At 36.4% G+C, this 24,716-nt stretch overlaps 1 protein-coding gene across 1 annotated transcript in view; it reads right to left on the bottom strand.

Annotated features, from left to right (window-relative positions):
• Positions 1 to 24,716, bottom strand: part of fam184ab (family with sequence similarity 184 member Ab) — a 161,764-nt gene that overhangs the window by 45,466 nt on the left and 91,582 nt on the right. Inside the window, exons 10-11 of the mRNA XM_067383181.1 lie at positions 21,304 to 21,454; positions 9,900 to 10,112 (exon numbers count right to left, since the gene is read on the bottom strand). Of these exons, the coding sequence (XP_067239282.1) occupies positions 9,900 to 10,112; positions 21,304 to 21,454 (364 nt within the window). The remainder of the gene's footprint in view (positions 1 to 9,899; positions 10,113 to 21,303; positions 21,455 to 24,716) is intronic.

Below are 24,716 nucleotides of genomic sequence, written 5' to 3'. Positions count from 1 at the left end.
ACTGAGCAGTTTTAATGCTGGGAGATCAAAATAAAACAACTGCGTTAATTTTACCCAAATATCTGTGTGTGCTAGTATCTCAGCATTAGCTTAGCTAAATGTGGTAACATCAGCTAGCATCATGCTAGGCAGCAGTCAGAAAGGTAGTTCACCAAGTTTTAGCTAAAATTACCCAAAAATATCCAGTGACAATTTTGCTTGTACTTATTAACTAATGAATCAGTCAAGCTCCATATTGTGTCAAGTGTGTTACTGATACATTTTTTGCTAGCTACATAAATATTATGCATCAAACGGCTATAGTGTCAGTTTTCTCCAGTGTGAGCTGACTCAATGCATCCCGATGGCTCTGTAAAACTGAAAAGGTCAGGTCATTTCCGTCATTCAGACAACCGTCAGGGACAACACACATTCATGAGAAAAACATCTACAGAAGGATGCTTTTCATCTGAATGACTACGGCAGTCACACATACATATGCAGAGTTGTGATGTTTTTCCACACATCTCTTTCCACTCTAATGTCACACCTCCTCGAGTGCTACGAGAGTGATGCCACATTCCAAATGTGGAAATGAATCTGGAGTGGTAAAAATTACACTTGCGCTTCCTTCCCTGCCAATAAATCTTGTGCATGAATTAGTGAGTTATTTTGGGATTCAATACACTCGCAATCTTCTCCGATAAATGAGAGAATCCCCCTCAAACACTGAAATACATAAAACAACCCACTAAATGCAAACATTTTATAGTGATAATGCACATTATAGCACAAGTTACATAATTATGCATTCAATATTAAAGCCACTTGAGGCCACTTCAACTAGTGGATTACAATTTTGTTAATTGAAATAAAACTGAAATAAAATAAAATATAAATAATAGATGAAAAACTCAAAAAATTTAGAAATATCACCTTGGCAACTAACTGAAATAAGTTTAAAGGTGAAGTATGTAAGAATATTTGTGTTGAAATACATTCTCTCAACCCAATTCACTGGTCATTGACTACTATTAGTATGCCATTTATGGATCTATCTCCCCCAAAAGTGTAAACATTGAGCCCTTCTGCTCAGGTCTGTCAGTGTCTTTCCAGGTCAACCAATAGCATGAGTTTGGGGCGTGGCTACTGCAGCAGGCGTAGCCAGAAGGAGTTTAGCAGCTACAGGACCAAATTTTGCTGTATTTAGACCTTCAAAGATTAAACAGGTCATGGACATGTCAAAGAGAATGCGTGCAAATTATCATTGATATTACAATTAATAACAAACAACATACAAACAAATAACTCAGTATATAAATCAATAAATAAATATTATTGTCAAGGCAGTAAATATTTCCCTAGTATTTCACTATATGCTATAGTATAAAAAAATAATAATTTCAAATACCTAAAGTATGAAACATAAAAAAAAACAAAAAACTTTTGTACCTTAGGGTACTGCCCCAGTGACAGCGCCATACCTTTTTTTCCTGACAGTGTGCAGACTATGGGGGAATACTGTGCGATCAATACCAGTGAAAGGTGGCTATAACCCAATAATAAGACCTCTGAAATGCCTCACCACTATCCTTATGGCCAGGTGAGACAGGATATAAAACGCATCTCCTTTGTCTTCTGAAACTCGATTTATTAAGCTTTGGTATGCACTTAATGTAGTTTACTCCCTCATAAAAGATCTGGAAACTGGCTATCTGTTTTCATTTCACTGAAAGCAATTTTTATGTTGCTGTCAGGACTACTCAAAGCTCAGGGGCCACAAAACAGGTTCCTTTTTAGACTCAATAGGCCACACACCTAATTTCACAGTAATTCTTAGAGTAGTAGACTATGTGTGACTGTAAGACTTGCAACAGTGCAGATGCTTCAAAATAAATTAAAATGCATTATGCTTATCAGATTGGAAACTTTCTTTATTGTGAAATGTTGTGGTTTAAGCTGGAAAAAGGTCTGCAAAGTTACAAAGCACATCTCTATATCAGTAAGCACTGCTTCTGAACTCCCTGGAACACCTCGATTGTAGTCTTGAGTTTTCTTCTGGGAACTTAAAACTTCACTATACTCCTTATTTAAATAATTCCTACTTAAGGCATACGAAAAAAGAGGGTGAGGCTTGATTGAGTTGCGTTCGAAGCGTGCTGTTGACATGACAAGGTCTTTTCCACCCCGGAAAATGCGGTTATGGTAAGGGGTGTGACATTTCCGAAACACGTTCAAAGCAGTTCAACAATCACAAACTTATGTAGTTGGAATTAGAGCTCTTGAGCTGTGGTTAAAATGTCTTACCATTACTACTATTCTTTCGTACTATTTAAATATATATATATATATATATATATATATATATATATATATATATATATATACATTCTAGGGTACATTTACACAACAACGATGTACTAAAAACTGAAAAGTTTTATCTTTGCGTTTTTTTACATACTGGCGACAACATTCTCAAAACAAGCCCCATTCACACAGATCCACAAAAACTTCCAAATACTTAATATTATGCATGCCAGGCCACTAGATGGCAATGCCACTTTAAGAAACACTACACGCCTATAGACTGAACATGTAATTCGCATTTGCATGATGTCACCATTTTCACAAATTTGTGTTTTTTTTGGTTGAAATCACGTTCGGTTTAGATCGCGTTTCGGTTTAAATCGCGACACCAAAAACAAAATCAACACTGCATCAGAAGTCGAATACTTCCCTAATATATAGTATGTGGAAAAAAAAGTACAAAAAAAAAAGTACAAAAAAAAGAGTAGTATGTCCGAATACACAGTATTCGAAAAACAATAGGTGAAAAGTCCTCGGATGACCTATTACTTCAGTAGAGATTCTGAAGTGTGCATTCGATGGACACATTAATCTCCCATGAGGCCACAAGAGAGGATTTATGAATGGAAGTGAAGCGAAATAGGAAATAGGAATAGGAATTTTGTCCCATTCTTGTCTAATACAGGCTTCTAGTTGCTCAACTGTCTTCTGTCTTCTTTGTCGCATCTTCCTCTTTATGATGCGCCAGATGTTTTCTATGGGTGAAAGATCTGGACTGCAGGCTGGCCATTTCAGTACCCGGATCCTTCTTCTACGCAGCCATGATGTTGTAATTGATGCAGGATGTGGTCTGGCATTGTCATGTTGGAAAATGCAAGGTCTTCCCTGAAAGAGACGATGTCTGGATGGGAGCATATGTTGTTCTACAACTTGGGTATACCTTTCAGCATTGATGGTGCCTTTCCAGATGTGTAAGCTGACCATGCCCCACGCACTCATGCAACCCCATACCATCAGAGATGCAGGCTTCTGAACTGAGCGCTGATAACAACTTGGGTTATCCTCGTCCTCTTTAGTCCGGATGACATAGCGTCCCAGTTTTCCAAAAAGAACTTCAAATTTTGATTTGTCTGACCACAGAACAGTTTTATACTTTGCCACAGTCCATTTTAAATAAGCCTTGGCCCAGAGAAAACACCTGCGCTTCTGGATCATGTTTAGATATGGCTTCTTTTTTGACCTATAGAGTTTTAGCCGGCAACGGTGAATGGCACGGTGGATTGTGTTCACCGACAATGTTTTCTGGAAGTATTTCTGAGCCCATGTTGTGATTTCCATTACAGTAGCATTCCTGTATGTGATGCAGTGTCGTCTAAGGGCCCGAAGATCACGGGCATCCAGTATGGTTTTCTGGCCTTGACCCTCACGCACAGAGATTGTTCCAGATTCTCTGAATCTTTGGATGATTTTATGCACTGTAGATAATGATAACTTCAAACTCTTTGCAATTTTTCTCTGAGAAACTCCTTTCTGATATTGCTCCACTATTTTTCGCCGCAGCATTGGGGGAATTGGTGATCCTCTGCCCATCTTGACTTCTGAGAGACACTGCCACTCTGAGAGGCTCTTTTTATACCCAATCATGTTGCCAATTGACCTAATAAGTTGCAAACTGGTCCTCCAGCTGTTCCTTATATGTACATTTAACTTTTCCGGCCTCTTATTGCTACCTGTCCCAACTTTTTTGGAATGTGTAGCTCTAATGAAATCCAAAATGAGCCAATATTTGGCATGACATTTCAAAATGTCTCACTTTCAACATTTGATATGTTATCTATATTCTATTGTGAATAAAATATAAGTTTATGAGATTTGTAAATTATTGCATTCCTTTTTTATTCACAATTTGTAAATTGTCCCAACTTTTTTGGAATCGGGTTTGTATATACAGTAGTGCATACTTTTTTAATGGTCATGAAGTAAGCTCAAATTCAAATGCAGTACCTATTCAGACAGTATGCGATTTCGGATGCAGCACAAGGCATAACAGTTTCTCTTTAAAAACAAACAACTTGCAAATAGTAATAGATTATAAATAAGTTTGGATGAGCCATGTCTAAATATCTGATAAAAGAAAAAGGATGGCCGGAAAGGGCAGCTCTGAAAGTCCCAGGTATCTTCACATTTCTTCCCCTTTAACCACAGTGAGTCATCAGTCCATATGCTCTCGGCCGGTGTGCTGTTGAGGATTGGCACACACAAGCCTTTTACCTACTGTGGCAGCTGCGGGATTTTCGCCTGTTCTTTCCGGCTGGGTAAAAAGCAGTGCTTGATATCAGCAAAAAGCTACAGGAGGGAGCTGAGGTGGATCTTTTTGCCTGTTGGAGCGAGATATCAGATGGAGGAATCACACACTCATTTTAGTCTCTGAGGACAGCGAGGCGATTGGTAAGACTGACGCTGTCTTTCTCCTCCGCAATGCTGTCAAGCCTATTAGCAGCAGAGGAGTGTTCCTCTGCCTGACTTCAAAAGAGCCCTGCTCAATATTGAGATGTTGGTTAGCAGAGAGAGAGTGAGAGATGGTGATGCAGTTGGTGTGAGATTATCACAGGGTGCCGCACCACATGGAACCGTTGATGATAATTAAACACAAGTCAATAAATCGGCTCCTGGTGTCTGCACTTCTATCTCAGACATGGTCCTCTGGAGCAGAAAGCTATTAAATGAGATTTCATCACCCTTCTGTTAGATCTCTACTCATTACATGAATGAAACATAGAACAAAAAAGGACAAGACATATTTTAATAGCAGGCCAACTGGGTAAAACTTACAACAATTACAATTGTTTTTGAATCGTTTATATTTGAAACGCATCAACATATGAATTACTGCTGTGTCTAATATCACTATGCACAAACCATTAGTAATAATTCATGTCTGTAATAACTACTAACATGTCATGTAGGTTGAACTATTACAAGGGTTTGACCCGTCAACTATCACCACTAAAATCAGGTTGCCCAAGGGGGATCATCCATGTAATAAGTGGCATGGTAAAAAGGAAAGAGCTTAAAAGACAAATTATTGCAAAATATACAAATTAAATGCCAATAAGAATAGTGGAAATGTTAGTTGTTGTTGTTGTTTTTTTTTTTTATTTAGGGTTTTGTTAGTAGTTTAACATCAGATTAGAGTAAAAAAAAATTATGGTTTCTATGGCATTAGAACAGTTAACCTCTGTGTATATATTTCCTAATGGCATCACTGGTAAATAAACTAATTCCCTCCATTCCCAATCCATTGACGGCTGGTGGGCAAGGTTCATATTGCCAGGTGTGGCCCTGTCCTGGACAGTGGGGCACCAGTAATGGAGGTCAGTTGGCATTATCACACATAATGTGCTCAGAGACCAGCTGTGACATGGAGCAATAAAATCCATTCCACAGTAGTTTGCTGAAATAAACAGTAAATCGAACAACAAGCGACTTTCAGAGCCAATTTCAACCAACCAAATTCAACAAAGAAAATAAATGCCCATATAGCCGCCAGTTATAGTGAGTGCTTTGGGGGATTGCCCCACATTTTGTAATGTTATAGTATAATATTTTATAAATAAATTAATAAATGCCTGCAATAATTGAATTTATATTAATATTTATATAAATAATTGGTTATTCTGTTCATTGTATTATTTAATCTATTTAATCTTTTAATATAAAATGATAATTAAAATATTAATTAAAATATATTTATTTAATATTTTGATATTTAAATATATACACATTTTATATGTATCATTTACCATTTGTATGTAAATATTATGTAACAAATAAATATTGGCATGGAAGTACACAATTTTCTAGAATTTCACTGTATGCTCTAGTATAAAATTAACCATGATAAAAATCACTAAAGAACAGTAATAAAAATAAAAATATTAATGATTATTATTGCCATTATTAGTAATAAAATAAATCAATCAATAAATAATTATTTACTTTTTTAATATTATTATTATTTAGGTAATATAAATACATAAATATAGTCACAAAAATATCTTAACATTTATTCCATATACTTTTCAAATATATGCCTATGCTATATAATACATTGCTATGCTATTATAATACAAAGTGTCAGAATTTTTTATACTGGGGTCCCTGGATGGGGCTGCCCCTGGGTCTGTAAAGGCTGAAAACTAATGATTATATACAATTATATGATGACTATACTAATTATAATCAAAACAGTAACAGGTCATATTTATTTCTGTGTCCATAATTAATACTCATGAGCTAAGCCTTTGCCATTTCGTGGCATCACAACAAGCCAGCTTGTGCCGCCCAACTGTTTCCACTACTTCTTAAAACTGTGAAGTAAAGCCTGTGATTCTGACTGATGCTGCATTTGGTGAGTCAATCTCGACTTATCACTAGTTATTCAAGCAGTATATCCCTGCTGTCCCCGCTCGCAGCCTTCATCCTCAGGCCTGCGGTGTGGAGCCACTTCAGCCCAGCTCAAGGTAATCATTTCCAGTCAGAGTGAGAGTTTCTCTCCCTTGGAGTCGTCAGGGGCCAGGTACTGGATAAAACAGACATTACAGCCTGTGACAGCAAGCGCTCAGCCATTACTAACCCACAGACAGGAGAGCAGAGAGTGGGCAGGTTATTCCAGGATATGGGAAAGGAAGAACCTGAGAGATGTGCTGTGGGCAGGGCTGGATATGTGGCAGATCTGCCTCACCACATCAAATCTATTGGGGGACAGAAAGAGGCTCTTGCATGAGGGCAAACGGGGCTAACAGACAATTTTACCAGTGGACAAATAGGCTGAAAGGATTAGAGTCAGCAATTGCTTGGTTGCCTCTGTATAAGGTAAGAGCTTCAACAGCAACTGAAGGTTGGAGTTGATGTGGTCTTATGTGGTCAGACTGTAAAAAATCCATCCACAATCCACAAACACTGAAAACTGATACTCGCTAAGCACCAGATACAAATAAAAATGCCTTTGGTTACTCATCAGTAGCCAGTGATTTTACAAAGAAACTGCAACATAATACATGGTTAAAGACAAACTGTAACAATATATTCTGATGTTTGTTGATGTAAGCAACACAAGCAATTTTAATTCAAAGCCATACAAACAGTCTACTAAAGAATCAACAGAAACAGATTTTAATACCCCAGGTGTAAAAGTTGCTGTTGTAAAAGTTGATAAATAATCATACTGTCATAAGGACAAAAATGTAAAGGTATAATTATAATGAAATAGAAACAGTGTTGGGAAAAATTATCTAAAGTGATTTATTATTTATTATACTTTATTAGAATGGTTAAATTGGATCATGAAAGGTTAAATAATTGCACGTATTGCGCATAATTTTACTCATTCTAGCAGGTTTTGTGCTCACGCCCACAGTGCGCGCACATAAAGCCGCCTCTCAGTACTAATTTGAGTTGGTTTTCGCTGCTTATTGGGCTTAAACAGTCAAACGCACAAAATAATGTAAAAATGGCAGTCTTGGCGAGTATTTACCTAAACACAGTTAAGTTTTAAGTGAACGAAAACAGTTGAGAAAGAAAGCGCTTATGTAACAGTATAATGGATCCGTGCTTCAGGTCTTAAAGTGACAGCAACCTTTTTAAAAAAATTTATATACCCTCGTAATCTTTAATCAAAATAACTGCCACTCACATGATATGAATAACTGCCAGAAAAACCTGCTACTCACATGATATCACAATAATAGCAAACAACAACCATTCAATCGATTCCACATGGACAAAATCAAGTCCTGTCCTACATTTTTTCTTGTTTGAGAAGCCATTAAACTCGGATATGTGTCAACTTGCCAACTTAAAAAAAAAAAAAATGTACAACCCGATTTCCAGAAATGTTGGGACGTTTTTTAAATTTGAATAAAATGAAAACTAAAAGAGTTTCAAATCACATGCCTGCAACAGGTCTCAAAATATAGTTGTGATGTGGGCATGTTTACCATGGTCTAGCATCTCCTCTTCTTTTCAAAACAGTGTGAAGATGTCTGGGCATCGAGGTTATGAGTTTCTGGAGTTTTGGTGTTGAAATTTCAACCCATTCTTACCTGATATAGGTTTCCAGCTGCTGGAGAGTTTGTGGTCGTCTTTGACATATTTTTCTGTACAGGTGAAAGATCTTGACTGCACCCGGACTCTTCTACTATGAAGCCATGCTGTTGTAATAGCTGCAGTATGTGGTTTTGTATTGTCCTGCTGAAATACACAAGGCCTTCCCAGAAATAGACGTTGTCTGGAGGGGAGCATATGTTGCTCTAAAACCTTTATATACCTTTCAGCATTCATAGTGCCTTCCAAAACATGCAAGTTGCCCATACCGTATGCACTTATGCACCCACATATCATCAGAGATGCTGGCTTTTGAACTGAATGCTGATAACATGCTGAAGGTCTCCCTACTCTTTAGCCCGGAGGATACGGCGTCCGTGATTTCCAACAAGAATGTCAAATTTGGACTTGTCTGACCATAGAACACTTTTCCACTTTGAAACAGTCCATTTTAAATGGCCAACAGGACACGACGGCGCTTCTGGATCATGTTCACATATGGCTTTCTTTTGCATGATAGAGCTTTAGTTGGCATCTGCAGATGGCACAGCGGATTGTGTTTACTGACAGTGGTTTCTGGAAGTATTCCTGGGCCCATTTAGTAAAGTAATTGACACAATTGTGCCGATGAGTGATGCAGTATCACAGGCATCCAATAAAGTCTTCGGCCTTGTCCCTTACGCACAGAGTCTCCAGTTTCTCTGAATCTTTTGATGATGTTATGCACTGTAGATGATTAGACTTGCAAAGCCTTTGCAATGACATTGAGCAACTTTGTTTTTAAAGTATTCCACAATCTTTTTACGCACTCTTTCACAGATTGGAGAGACTCTGCCTCTCTAAGACATCCCTTTTATAGCTAATCATGTTACAGACCTGATATGAATTAACTTAATTAGTTGCTAGATGTTCTCCCAGCTGAATCTTTTCAAAATTTCTTGGTTTTCCTGTAGCAGGCATCAAATTTGAAATGAGCTCATTTATTGGATAAAAGTGTAAAATTTCTCTGTTTAAACATTTGTTTTGTTATCTATGTTCTACTGTGAATAAAATATTGGCTTACGTGATTTGAAAGTCTTTTAGTTTTCATTTTATTCATTTTTTAAAAAACAAAACAAACATACCAACATTTCCGGAATTCGGGTTGTAAAATACAGTTTCTTGGCCAGTAAGAAATATTTATATTAAGTAATATTAAGTTAAATTTGGTCCCTGTTCACAATGTAATGTTATCTTTGCTGACTAAAATGATATGCCATTTTAAAATATAAACAAACAAACAAAAAAACAAGTGTAAAAAACAGCACAGATCAGATAGTCTGTGAATGGTCCGTAGGAGTGTTGTCTGAAGCTAAGATAAGACTGGATGCGGAACAGAGGGGAACGGAGCCATAAAAACTCAAATAACAGAGAGCCAAGAGGTGAAAGAAAAAGATAAGAGTGCACATACAGGTCAGAAGGGTCTCCCTCTCTGAGACAGGAGGGAGATTATGTTTTGTTGCAGTTACCTTCAGGTCGTGCTGGCGGGCTTCCTGCATGTCTTGTATAGCACAGCAGTGAGCTTCCTGCAGGCGCTGCTCCCTGCGCTGATGCTCGAGCTCCATTTCCTGCAGCTGCTGTCCCAGGTGCTCTCGCTCCTGACTGAACTGTGCCTGCAACTGCTGCAGGGAATGCTGGGATTGGGAAAGCTGCATCTCCAGGCTCTGTTTCAGCAAGGAAATCTGCAAGAAGGAGATGCAGGTAAATGAAAACAAATGAAATTATTTCTTAAAAGTAAAGAAAGTAAAAAGTAAAAAAAACACCAATACAACACCAACAGGGAACACTGAATCTTAAAGGAACCTTATTCTGGGTTTGGTATAAATTAAGCTCAATTGACGCCATTTGTGGAATAATGTTGATTACAATAAAAATTAATTTTCCCTCTTAAAAAAAAAGGGGGTTACAGTGAGGAAAGTTAATGGGGCCAGTCTGTTTAAATAGTACTGCCACAAAACATGAATCTTTCTTGTAATTTTATATCCAGTTTTACAACTGAATACAGTTATCATCATTAACTAAACTATTAAAAATTTAAATAAAGCTTAAATAAAAAAGTGTAAACATTAGATTTAGAAATGCCTTGGAAACTAACTGAAACACGGGTATGAACTAAATATACTAAAACTGAAACTGAAATCAATTATATCTAAAGTGTAATATTTAAAATAAATAAATAAAAAAACGACAACAGTACATAAGTAATGACTAAAAATGTATGGAAATTAAAAAGAGAACTGAAAATGCAAAAAATAAAAGCTAATTCAAAATATTATTAAAAACTATAATAGTTTAAAATAATGACACTTATGAAAACCAACTAACGAGCAATAATAAAAACCTAAAAAACTGTAAAAATTAAACTGTTTTATGGCTAAAATAATACACATTTAAACCGAAAAAAATAATATTAATGCTTGTATAAAATTGTAATCTTCACATTTAAGCTTTTAAATCCTCCAAAAATTGTCCCTATTCACATCCATTGTAAGTTTCCTCACCATTTAGCAATTTTTATTTATTTATTTTATTTTTTTTAAGGAAATGAGGGATGAGTTTTAAATTATTTTGGTGGTAATCAACATTATGCCACAAATGCCGTTGATTAAGCTTAATGCTTAATGAACCCGGAATATATAATCAATAGTTATCGTGAAGGTTCACTTAGCAAGCGCCACTAATCAGTTAAACAGTGCAAAACATGTTCCTTATAAAGACTACAAGAAGAGATAGCAGCGTTTAGAACTCTTCATTCATTTTTACGGTCACGGCATTTCTATTTCCACAAACTGTTAGCAGGCTTGTGTGTGCAAACACACATTGGCTCTAGTTTTCCTCAGCGGATAGAGCAGTGAGTTGAATATGTGGGTGTGAATTTGTGTCTAGCAGCCATGTCTACAAAGACTGAATCAGAACTCAGTCTGGGACGAGGTGAGAAGTCAGACATCGGCACCACGTACGCCCTCCTCACACCAATCGATATGTTAGAGCTGGAGGTTTCAGTTACTCTGGCCCACTCGTTGGCCTGCTAGCCCCATTAGAGGAGTTGCTTATGACCAGAGGGTGACGGGGAGAGTTTTTACTGTGCCGTACCCGCCAACAATCCAACACTTGTGGAAGCAATAAACCGATGCTGTGCTTTTCGTCGCATCAGTGAATTATTTCATTTTCAAGCCGGCGGGAAGTGGTTCCAATATGCCCAGAATATCACTGCTTATATCACAGCTGATGTGCTGCTGACACTGACAAAAATATGAACGCTGTTGTAATGTGAAAACTAATTTTTTTCATTTGAGGAAATCATGAAAGGTGCTTGCTAGTGCAAAATATTTTTGCATAATTTTGCCAACAAAAAGTCCCCCACCTGGTCTCAGTGATATTCTAGAGCTGAGACATGTTGAGGGACCCCAGGGGCCCCAACATGGAAGCTTTCTACATTGTCGCAAATTAAAAAGAGCTCTTAAAAGTTCAAGCTCAAGATACAGTATGACAGGGACGTGCACAGGAATTTTGAGGGGCAGTTGCTCTGACCTAAAAAAAGGGCACTCCCCTACCATGAACAACCCCCCCCTTTCAGACCCCTTTAGCGACTATTTTTCAAAAAAGTGCCTAGCGACAAATCTAGCGACTTTTTGGACAAACCTCAGTAACTTTCTAAATTTCCCCAGCACTGTCCTGTGAGCGCGAGGTCTTGCTTTCCCGCTGCCATCACACCTCTCTCAGTGTATACTCTGTTCATTGAGTAGCTGTCTGAGAGGAGCAGCAGCAGCAGTTGAGTGTACGGCATCTAAAAAACGTGAATGTGCGAGCAACACACGAGCACACAGTGTTGCCACGGACCAAACACTATTTCTGATTCTCCTTTGTTTTATATTTAAAGAATTTAATTTTACCGTTTTTAATGTTACCCAGTTTCCGAACTCTCTGAATTCATGTAATTATATAAAAATGTAGTCATTCACTATATCATACTCGTTGCCAGACAACAACAAAAAAAAAAAAAAAAAAAAAAAAAAATTATATATATATATATATATATATATATATATATATATATATATATATATATATATATATATATATATATATATATATATATATATATATATATATATATACACACACACACACACACACACAATATGAAATGAGAGCAGCTTGATATTCGGCTACATTATGTTATATTGTATTAAAATACAGTATGTGAGCACGGATTAGGAGAGAAAAAACATTAGGAAGGCAGAATGCAACCCACGTGATGACGTCACGAATATACTAATTGCCGCATGACGTCATCTAACGACATTTAGCGACTTTTTGGGCAGGCTTTAGCTACTTTCCTTTGAAAATAGTTGGCAACAGTGGTGGACCGCTTCTCTGACTCATTTGATCTGTTGAGTTTGTCGAGGTAAGATCTCCGCGGGTGAAAACATGAACACACTGGATAGCCGCTTTATAGTACAAAATGAAGTTGTGCTAGTAAAAAAATGAAGCACTAACACTGTTTTTCATGTTTGATACTGTAAAACTGCTTGATTTTAAGCAATCCATTGAATAAAGTGATATATGAAGACGTGACGTGACTGGAGTGCTAATTTGCAGAGCTCGTGCTAACATACCCATGTTGTTATGATTAACTTAGACGCTTTTCTTACGCTTTCTATAATAAATGCTTGATGTTTTCTCATTTTTGTTGTGTTTATTTTGTTACTGAGAAGAAAGTGCACGGCACATATTTACATATTCATCTAACCGTCGTTCTCAGCAGTGTGGGCGGCGTCAGATGTTCGTTTACTCCTGTTCGTTTTACTCCTAAACGAAGAACGAAAAAGAAGTTCGTTTGAAGTATATCGGAGCCTTGTCGTCTCACCCGACAACCGCGACAATCTCCTTCTAGTGCCGCTCATGCAGGCTCAGCTCAGGTGCGGTCGCGTGCAGCTCAGCGCTGCAGCCACGTAAACAGCGTTTGCCCTTACCCTACTGACTTTCACTTTCGGACGGGTGCCCGAATATGGAAGTGAATGAGGCTTTGCGATTTTTTTTTTTTATCTAGGCCTACGTGAAATTCTGCATCCATTATACGATTTTTTTAATTTATTTTTTTTTCCACCTCGGAAGGGCAACGTGAGTCGAGAAGGGCATATGGGCAGTTGCCCGGGCAACCTGAGAAACCCCCCTGTGCACGTCCCTGCAGTATGATCCTTCTGACCTCTTTACAATGAAAGCTACTGCAATTTTTCTATCTCAGTTTTTGGTCCAACAGGTGAAAACTTTAAAGTCAGAAAGAAAAAAAATCTACATTTTTTTATTATCTATTTTCTAAATGCATGCTATTGCTCTTATTGTGAATGATTCATCTGTGTTTCATTATATAATATTTTTCTAGACCTCGTAATTCCTTTGAAACGACAGGCTTTCTCTCGTGACATATGCAAGACTTCTATAAACCACCACAAATTTTGCCTTGGAAAATAGCTGAAATTACTAAAATTATTAACTGGAAATAAATAAAAGTTAAAATAAAAATAAATTAAACAAATAGTAATATTTAATTGAAAAAAAAAAAAAAACTAATAAAAATTACAAAAATCACTACAAAAACAGTAAAAATTAAACTAAAAAAATGTAAAAAAAAAAAAATTAAAAGCTAAATCAAAATATTATTAAAAACTAAACATAATAAATATATATATAATGATATATAAATAATATTAAATTAACACTGACATCAAACTGCTATAAGCAAAACCAGCAAAACCTACTGTAAAATGATGATTTAAATGGCTAAATGACTAAAATACATTTTAACAGAACAATTAATGTAAATGCTTTTATAAAATTATAAACTTCACACTTATTCTTTTTAAATACTTCCAATATGAGTTGCCCCACTGTATGGTAAATGTATGGAGTGAAAATGAAGTTAGCCTAAACTGTTTTTAAGTTACTGAGTTACAAATCAGATCTTCCGGTAAAACTTTAGACTTCTGGTGATGCATGCCAGACTTCTCCAATCATATACAGGTAGTCTGCATAAACCCCGCCTTTTCTTACAATCCACCAAAAAACTCCAAGCTCGCATTCAGATCTGCCTCCATCCAATCAACAACCAATCAACAATAGAACCTACACTTTCTTTTCACTCAGATGTAAGTCACAATATGGAACAAAAGACTTGTTGCTACTTCCGTTTCATCACAACTTTAATATAAAAAAAATATTACCACACCACACCTCAATAAGCTGCACAATCTGAGGCATCATTCACATCTGTAGCATTAATTTGGGATGAGGTATGCCAAAATGTTCTCCAGATAAATAACAACACATATAATTGTATATGCTTGATTGTCCTCAGCAAGCACCACTAAAAATAGCGTGAACAGATAAGCAGTGCATGGAGGTCTCGTGCTTCACTTTGATGCATCTAGTGCACTAGAGAGTGCTGATGGGTGAGGCTGAGGACATTTCTGTAGTGGCGGTAATCGCTATTCCAATAAGCCCTACAGATCTTGCCGCTGCAGCAAGACTTGCTCTGACACATTTAGAGCTCTGAGAATGAAAGAGGTCTCGGTTGCCCGCAAAACACTCTGCACACATACATAAGTAAATAAAACAATGAAGTTCATGATGATGAAAGGAGACAAATTATACAATGAAGATAAAAATAAAGATAAGTAGCTGTCTCAGCTGACCTGAGATGTATGTTTTAAAAATGTCAAAATATAGTTGGTAAGCAAAACTAAATCTGAACGAATTAAATCCGACTGTAGTAAATATTTGTAGTGGAAAAAAATAACTGAGTTTGAGTGCTGACTCTAAGTAGCAATGGATTTTCTCTGTCATTGAGCTCAAAAGTATGGCCACCATAAAAATTAAATCCATTAAAAAAAAGATATTTTTTTTAATCATTTGGATGTGTGAAAGTCTTAGCATGTAAAAAGAGTGTGAAACATAAGTTGGGGCTAGTCAATTGTCAAAAAAAAAAAAAGAAGAAGAAAAAAAAGAGGCATTTCTAATATAAAAATTGTTGGCAAGCCAAGTATCACATTCCCAATCTGGAGAAGAGAGCCAGCTGCTGTGTTAATTTACATAAAAATTATTGAGAAACACAATATTGTAACACATTACCTTTCCCCAAAAGTGATCAGCAGTGATAGAGTAAAATATAATTAAAATATAAATATAAAAAATAGAGATAAGAAAATGTAGATTAACATTGTGTCCTAACCAGACGCGATATGGTAAGATTCCAGTGATGAGCAATTTGTCTGTCCGCACTAGATGCGACGTGAAAATGAGAAGCGATAAAATCAATCAAAAACCACAGCCAATCAGAAGAGAGTGTGGGCGGGCTCTCTCTGCAAGAGCACAGCGGACACAAAAAAATGTATCATGTATCAATGTATTCATATATATTACACAATTTAAAGGTGCCTATAATGTTTTTTCTCAAGATGTAATATAAGTCTAAGTGTCTGTGAAGTTTCAGCTCAAAACACCCTATAGATTTTTTTAAATAATTTTTTTTAACTGCCTATTTTGGGGCATCATTAACTATGCACCGATTCAGGCTGCGGCCCCTTTAAATCCTCACGCTCCCTGCCCCCGGAGCTCGCGACTATAAACAGTGCATAAACAAACTTCACACAGCTAATATAACCCTCAAATGGATCTTTACAAGATGTTCGTCATGCATACTGCATGCATGCATGGGATCATGTGAGTATAATATCTATTTGGATGTTTATATTTGATTCTGAATGAGTTTGATAATGCACACTGTTGGAGAGATTTATAAAGAATGAAGTTGTTTATGAATTATACAGACTGCAAGTGTTTAAAAATGAAAATAGCGACGGCTCTCGTCTCCGTGAATACAGTAAGAAACGACAGTAACTTTAACCACATTTAACAGTACATTAGCAACATGCTAACGAAACGTTTAGAAATACAGTTTACAAATATCACTAAAAATATCATGTAATCATGGATCATGTCAGTTATTATTGCTCCATCTGCCATTTTTCGCTGTTGTCCTTGCTTGCTTACCTAGTCTGATGATTCAGCTGTGCACATCCAGACGTTAATACTGCCTGCCTTGTCTAAAGCCTTGAACATGAGCTGGCATATGCAAATATTGGGGACGTACATATTAAGGATCCCGACTGTTACGCAACAGTTGGTGTTATTTTGAGATTCGCCTGTTCTTCTGAGGTCTTTTAAGCTACTTTATTAAAAACTATTTTAAAAGATCTGCGGTGAATTAGCCAGTGTTGTTTTCATTACAGCTAAAAAGTTGGGAACACAGAACGATATTCAAACTCACGTTAGGCCCTTTTAACATTAAATAAGGCGCATAAACAGTACCTGATATTATCATTGCCATACTCTGTGTTGCTGTTCCAGGTGGTTAGGACAAAAACTCAGATTAACATGGAAAAGATACCTTTTATCGCTTGTCGCGGCGTCGCGTCTGGTTAGGACATGGTGTAATAAAATAAAATAAAATGTTGTAGGTGGTTGTCATATTGTGTCACTATGTGGTTGCTAGGGTTTTCTGTTACTGGCTGAATTCAAAATAGCCCACTGCCAAGTATCTGACATTCTCATTTCTAGATGTCCCTCTTCAATTGATGCAAAAACCGCAAGACTGAATGTTTAGAAACGTAATAACACTTCTCTTCTCAATACACCTCATGATTTGAGGCATCAATAATGTGCGTGGCTTAAATGGTGGGGAAGACTTATGCTCTAAAAAACGATAGCGATGCTTGCCTGAGGTTCCTGTGGTTTTAAGTGGATTCTGAATGGGAACTTGCATAAGGTCTCAAACTGAGAGTTTGAAATGTTTTCATCGGCATGTAATTTTTCAGCCTGTTTTCTTTTTTCCAAACTCTAGACAAGTAGACCATGGAAAAATAATTAGCTATAAAACCAATTGCAGACACCAGGAGGTCAGTGAATGGAGCTAATGAATATCTGCTGGATTTCATCATAATCTTATGATTAAAGCTGAAAACGATCATTATAGGCATCTGAAGAATATTTGATTAGCGAGTACTGTATATACAGTGGGTACGGAAAGTATTCAGACCCCTTTCAATTTTTCACTCTTTGTTATATTGCAGCCATTTAATTTTTTTTCCTCATTAATGTACACACAGCACCCCATATTGACAGAAAACACAGAATTGTTGACATTTTTGCAGATTTAATAAAAAAGAAAAACTGAAATTTCACATGGTCCTAAGTATTCAGACCCTTTGCTGTGACACTCATATATTTAACTCAGGTGCTGTCTATTTCTTCTGATCATCCTTGAGATGGTTCTACAAATTCATTTGAGTCCAGCTGTGTTTGATTATACTGATTGGACTTGATTAGGAAAGCCACACACCTGTCTATATAAGACCTTACAGCTCACAGTGCATGTCAGAGCAAAGGAGAATCATGAGGTCAAAGGAACTGCCTGAAGAGCTCAGAGACATAATTGTGGCAAGGCACAGATCTGACCAAGGTTACAAAAAAAATTCTGCTGCACTTAAGGTTCCTAAGAGCACAATGGCCTCCATAATCCTTAAATGGAAGATGTTTGGGATGACCCCCGTTCCTAGAGCTGGCCGTCCGGCCAAACTGAGCTATCGGGGGAGAAGAGCCTTGGTGAGAGAGGTAAAGAAGAACCCAAAGATCACTGTGGCTGAGCTCCAGAGATGCAGTCGGGAGATGGGAGAAAGTTGTAGAAAGTCAACCATCACTGCAGCCCTCCACCAGACGGGGCTTTATGGCAGAGTGGCTCGACGGAAGCCTCTTCTCAGTGCAAGACACATGAAAGCCCACATGGAGTTTGCCAAGATGGTGAGAAATAAGATTCTCTGGTCTGATGAGACCAAGATAGAACATTTTGGCCTTAATTCTAAGCGGTATGTGTGGAGAAAACCAGGCACTGCTCATCACCTGTCGAATACAGTCCCAACAGTGAAGCATGGTGGTGGCAGCTTCATGCTGTGGGGGTGTTTTTCAGCTACAGGGACAGGACGACTGGTTGCAATCGAGGGAAAGATGAATGCGGCCAAGTACAGGGATATCCTGGACGAAAACCTTCTCCAGAGTGCTCAGGACCTCAGACTGGGTCGAAGGTTTACCTTCCAACAAGACAATGACCCTAAGCATACAGCTAAAATAATGAAGGAGTGGCTTCACAACAATTCCATGACTGTTCTTGAATGGCCCAGCCAGAGCCCTGACTTAAACCCAATTGAGCATCTCTGGAGAGACCTAAAAATGGCTGTCCTCCAATGTTTACCATCCAACCTGACAGAACTGGAGAGGATCTGCAAGGAGGAATGGCAGAGGATCACCAAATTCAGGTGTGAAAAACTTGTTGCATCTTTCCCAAAAATACTCATGGCTGTATTAGATCAAAACGGTGAGCAAAGGGTCTGAATACTTAGAACCATGTGATATTTCAGTTTTACTTTTTTAATAAATCTGCAAAAATGTCAACAATTCTGTGTTTTTCTGTCAATATGGGGTGCTGTGTGTACATTAATGAGGAAAAAAAATGAACTTAAATGATTTTAGCAAATGGCTGCAATATAACAAAAAGTGAAAAATTTAAGGGGGTCTGAATACTTTCCGTACCCACTGTATATCACGTAACCTGCAGTTTAATAGCAAATCGACTGATTTGTAAGCTATAATGTGTAGGGGAGATTGACATTCAATAAATGCACTGATCACTGATGACTTAAAATTATTCAGAATAGGACAAAACAAACATTAAAATAAGATAAGATATTTCTTTTTTTTTATAATATTTATAATGGGGGGGGGGGGGGGCTTTAAGTCAAAAAGGTTGAGATCCACTATGCTAAAGGGACATGGTGATGGAAAAAATGAGACGGGATAAGAAAAAAAAAAAAAGGTTTCTCAATGCTCTTGCTTTCTCTAGCAAATGTTTGTGTTCTTCCAAGACTCAAAAAATGAGTTCTTTGCGAGTAAGTCCAAAAGCTTTGCAAGGGAACAAAAAGGGTTTCTTAGGGAAACACAAACATTTGCGATAGAACGCAAAAGCATTGAAATGTATTTTTTCCTCCCATCTCGTATCACCTTGTCCATCTAGCGGCTCACATAATGCAATCCTTTAACACCTTTAAAAAAAAACAAAAAAAAAACAGACAGCTTCAAGAATGAAAAACAGTTCTGAACGAGTTTGTTAAAATAACTTTCTAGCGCAGTTTTTGGTTTCAGGGCCAAACTTTTATTTAGAATAAATCAAATCATATGTTGTTGTAGGCAGTTATCTCTCAGCAAAAGTAGCATATGATGTTGGATTGTTTGCACCCTGATTTGATTACAAAAAACCTCTCTCTGTAGCTCCTGTCTGTACCGTATAAATGCAGTAGTGACTCTGGGCCAGCAGAAATGAGTGTTCAGCATATGAAAAAAGCACAGAGGGTAACCCAGGGATACATCTGCAATAACTTTTAATATTAAAGTGTGGATCAGGAGTAGATTTTCAACTACTGTTGTGTTTCTCTGATGCTTTTATCCATTTAAAAAGTGTCTTTGGGGTTTGCAGTTTATTTAAACATGTATTCCCCATATTGACTTGTTTGTCTGGCTTACTGTAGGTTCACATGTAGTCTTTTGTTACCATTAAGGTAAACTACACAATTTCTCTGCCACATTCTTCAACAAACAAAACTGCAAAAAACAATATGAGGTTTTCTGTACACTCCCTTCATCTGCCATTGGTCAAATAAACACATGGCGTCATCCCAGATTTAAATAACTGGTTAAGTCAATGTTGCTGTGTTGGTCTGGACAGGATGCTTAAACAAACAGAGGTTTGTGGTCGGTAAGATTTTTTTAATGTTTTGAAAAAAGTTTATTATGCTCACCAAGGCTGCACTTATTTGATTAAAAGCACAGTAAAAACAACAGTAAAATTGTGAAATATCATTATAATTTAAAATACCTGCTTTCTTTTCAATATATTGTAAAATGTAATTTATTCCTGTGATAGCAAAGCTAATTTTCAGCATGATTACTCCAGTCTTCAGTGTCACATGATCCTTCAGAAATCATTCTAATATGTTGATTTGCTGCTCAAGAAACATTTCTTAATATTATCAGTATTGAAAACAATTGCGCTGCTCAATATTTTTGTGGAAACCATGATACATTTTTTTTTCAAGATTCTTTGATGAATAGAAAGTTCAAAAGAACAGCATTTATTTGATATAGAAACCTTTGTAACATTATAAATGTCTTCACTGTAACTTTTGATCAATTTAATGAGTCCATGCTGAATAAAAGTATTAATTTCTTTAAAAAAAAAAAATCTTACTGACTGCAGTTTGTATGCAAATTAGTTCCAATTGTGTACTCAATATTAATTTGCAATATTGATAAATCAATTGAGAAAGTCAACAACGAAATGCCTACACTTGGATAAAATCACTGAATGATGATATATTTTAGTCAGAATATTTTAGTTAAACAGTTAAAAACTAAAACAAATTAGAAATGAAATAAAAATTTAACTAATTAAAATCTGTAACAAAACACTGATAAATAAATTGATATTGACAAAAAAAAAAAAAAGACAAACTGAAAAGCAAGATCACATTAAATATATACATTTTTATCATTATTTCAAATTTTTCACTATCTTGACTGTTTGTTTTTTATTTTTGTAGGGTTGTATTTATTTATTTACATTAATATAAATTAGTTGCTCAGTTGATCAATCAATTTCTCATTTTGTTTATTCATTTTTTTGAGTAGCACAAAATGGCCCCTATAAGTTTATCTCAACATCAGAAATGTTTGCAGTGTTAGTAGTTGCATTAATGCGTTTCTGACCTGCTCTAGAAGGTCCTCCACTTTCCTCTGCCAGCTCTCTCTGGCGGAGCACATCTCCTGATCTTTATTCTGTGCCAGCTGGGTGAGCGCTGACCTTTTATTCTCCTCATGCTCTTCACGCAGTTCCTCACGCAGTTTCTTACACTCTTGCCTGTGGACACACACACAAAGATAAACACTAATGACCATACTGTTTAGTGCTTATACATTTTTTGCTGAGATCTTTTGACAGAAATCTAATAAAAACAGGACAGATTTGGTTTCTGGTGTTGCATACATTTAAATATAAAAGCACATAAATAAAGCTCTCAATTGGGTTAGTGGTCCGTTGATCATTAATGGCTGCTAAATGGGCCAGCCCCCATTCATACGCTCTGCAGATCTTTTCAAAGTACCTACATTTCTCTGCTCCGCAGCAGCGGAGGTCACAAAAGAGGTTAACCGCCACATTATGTGGTGTAATTGCTGGACGTCATGAGAGTGTGGTGCTGGGCTTAAATCCATGATTATTATGTCTGGGCTTTAGACTGTTCTAAAAATGCCCAAATAACAGTCAGCAAGGAGTACCGCGCACACTTGGAGAGACACTGCGGAAACCTTTTAAAGGTGTGAAATTAGTCTTAATTGCTGCTTAAGAGGAAATGGAAGCTGTAACGGGGTCTGGGCACCTTAAGAGCCACCTGAGACCACAGCAATAAACACTGAGACGTGAATGGATTTTTAAAACACATACTGATTTATCTTTTCATTTCTGGTTGCAAAAATCTCTAAATGATAATATACTGTAGAGCAGCATTTATTTACTGTAAAGCATCATTGGGTTTTACAAGGTGGATATAATTATAAAAAATATGTATATTTATTATTTATTTATTCAGGATGAAGTCAGCATGAACAATGTAAATATAAATTACTTAAATATAAATATAAATGTCTATAATTGCAAAATGGGAAATGCATATCTTTAATTATGCATTTTTAAAGATTTAAATATTACATTATATTATATAAATGTATATTAAATATCAAAAACATGCCATTATATATATATATATATATATATATATATATATATATATATATATATATATATATATATATATATATATATATATATATATATATATATATATTAATTTAATATACATTTATGTAATAATATAATATATGTATATTTTATTTTACATTTTTCAAAATTTTAATCACATTTTTTCATTTTAAGTTGTCTTGCAGTCTGACAAAAACATTTTTAAAGATACAAAAATTATCTAATAATATAATATAATATAATATAATATAATATAATATAATATAATATAATATAATATAATAGTAAATACATATATTATTTATAATTATGAAAAAGAAGTAACAAAATTCTGAATAAAATTGTCTTAGATTGAATACAGCATGTAACATCGCAAAATAACTTTCAAAATTATTCCAAGTATGGATTATACGACAAATGAATAGACAAAGCAAAATTACAAGGGAAAGAGGTTGGAGTTATGGACAAGTGGTTAGAGATGTTTCATAAGCGGCATGTTCAAAACCAGCCTGGTCGTATTACAAACCCATCACTCCTCTTCCAAACAATTCAAAGTATGGTATTCAGAGGTTTTTCAGACATCTGGGGAAATTTTAATGCAGTTTTTTGTCTAAAATTATAGCTGAGTCAGAATGGAACACACACATAGGAACTGACTCATCCAGTCATGTGGTGCATCACAAGAGGAGGTGGTGAATTAACCAGCACTTCTGCTCATCAGATGTTGCTGTATGTGGTTTTATAGCCTTTATGTACCTTTAGAAAGAGTCAATTTGTCTTCATAAATGATCTCAGTGCAAAGCTGTCAGTGCAGCAAACAAAAATCACATAAACAGTTTTGATTTGTTGCACTCGGCACACGCATGCTTGCGATATCCAGACGGCGCTGCCTCAAAGGGGAGGATCCATCTGGAGTTTCTATGAACTTTATCGTGCAGTGCAGCTGTAAGCTTAATTGCACAACGTAAATCCAAGTGTTGATAAATAAGTCAGTGATGGTTTAAGACTGTGAAAAAACACAAGTGCCTTTGTCTGATAGATTGGCCTGATGATGAACAAACCCTCTTGCAACTTGCAACACAAAGTCTGCCAAACATTTGTCCTCTGATGATGCTTGGATATCTTTTCCTGCATTGTTAAGAGAAATACATGCTTATAAACATGACACACTGAGGAAAACGGTCTGTTAGCATCATTAGCAGCTTGTTAGCATTTCATCCTTGTCACATGGCATTTCCACTGTAAAATTCCTTTTGTAAAGCCAATCGATACTGTTTTTAATTGACTAGGCTCTTAAAAAGTCCATTAAATAAGTCCTCAGCACCATAAATGATATTAATTTGGCTTAGGATTTGTGAAGTCATGGAAGCTCCTAGAAATTCACAACAGGGGTCTCTTGGAAAATGAGGCTCTCGACCTAGATCCAGCATCATTACCAGCACTTATTTTGAGCAATAACAAGCTCTATATTGGTCCGCATTCCCCAAAATAACAAGTTTAAGTCTAAATATCATGCTCCAGGGCACCATCCTGAGCAAATGTTGTGGAAAATGAGCTACAGAGGATGAAATCCAATAAATGCCTTGTTGATTTGTCGTTTAAGCATGTTGAGTGCCTGCTTAGGGCCTATTCAACTTCAACCTTCCCGGTTAGCTCATTTTTATCGTTTTCGGGGGATATTATAGTGGTGAACTTTGCAAAACTATGAGCACACAAAGTAACCAAAATGTTCTTAATGGCCTTTGTTTTATTTCAGCTCAGACTAATGACCTATTTATCTTTTTCGAAGGCCCATGATATTAAGCACTGGTTGTAAGCATGGCTGATAATGAATTAGGCAGGCAGTGCGTTCTGAGGCAATGCCAAAACACTTACAGCTGTTGGGAACTTTACAGGGTATATAAGTCATAAGCTTGGCAAGGAAGGAGAGAACGTAAAGCACGAGAAGTTGCTTGCTTGGTGACAAACCATTTACACGGACAGTTCAACCACAAATTAAAAAATCATTGTTGAAAATCAAATGAAAATTCATTGTTTACTCTCCTTCATGTCATGGGAAAAAATGGTCAGGTTATTTAAAATGTTGATTTAATGACTTACATAACTATTCTTTTACATAATTACCCTTTTTATTTCAAAAAAACAAGTTTTAACATTGATAACACCAATGACCTAGCCTGACGTGGTCATACTCAATTCTAGTTCGAATATGAGTCTGATACTTGCCTGGATGCCAGCCGAACTTAGCCCCGCCCACAACATTTTGAGGTCGGGGAGTTCGGTCTGGACTCGATCCGTAGAGGAGTAATTATGCCCGAACAGAAACTGTTCGGACCAATCACATTGTCAGGGCGATGATTGACAG

The sequence above is a fragment of the Chanodichthys erythropterus genome, chromosome 4 (assembly GCF_024489055.1).
Source record: "Chanodichthys erythropterus isolate Z2021 chromosome 4, ASM2448905v1, whole genome shotgun sequence".
In the NCBI taxonomy this organism is placed as follows: domain Eukaryota; kingdom Metazoa; phylum Chordata; class Actinopteri; order Cypriniformes; family Xenocyprididae; genus Chanodichthys; species Chanodichthys erythropterus.
Note: the sequence above shows the minus strand (reverse complement) of the source record. Positions and strands in the feature narration are given on the sequence as shown.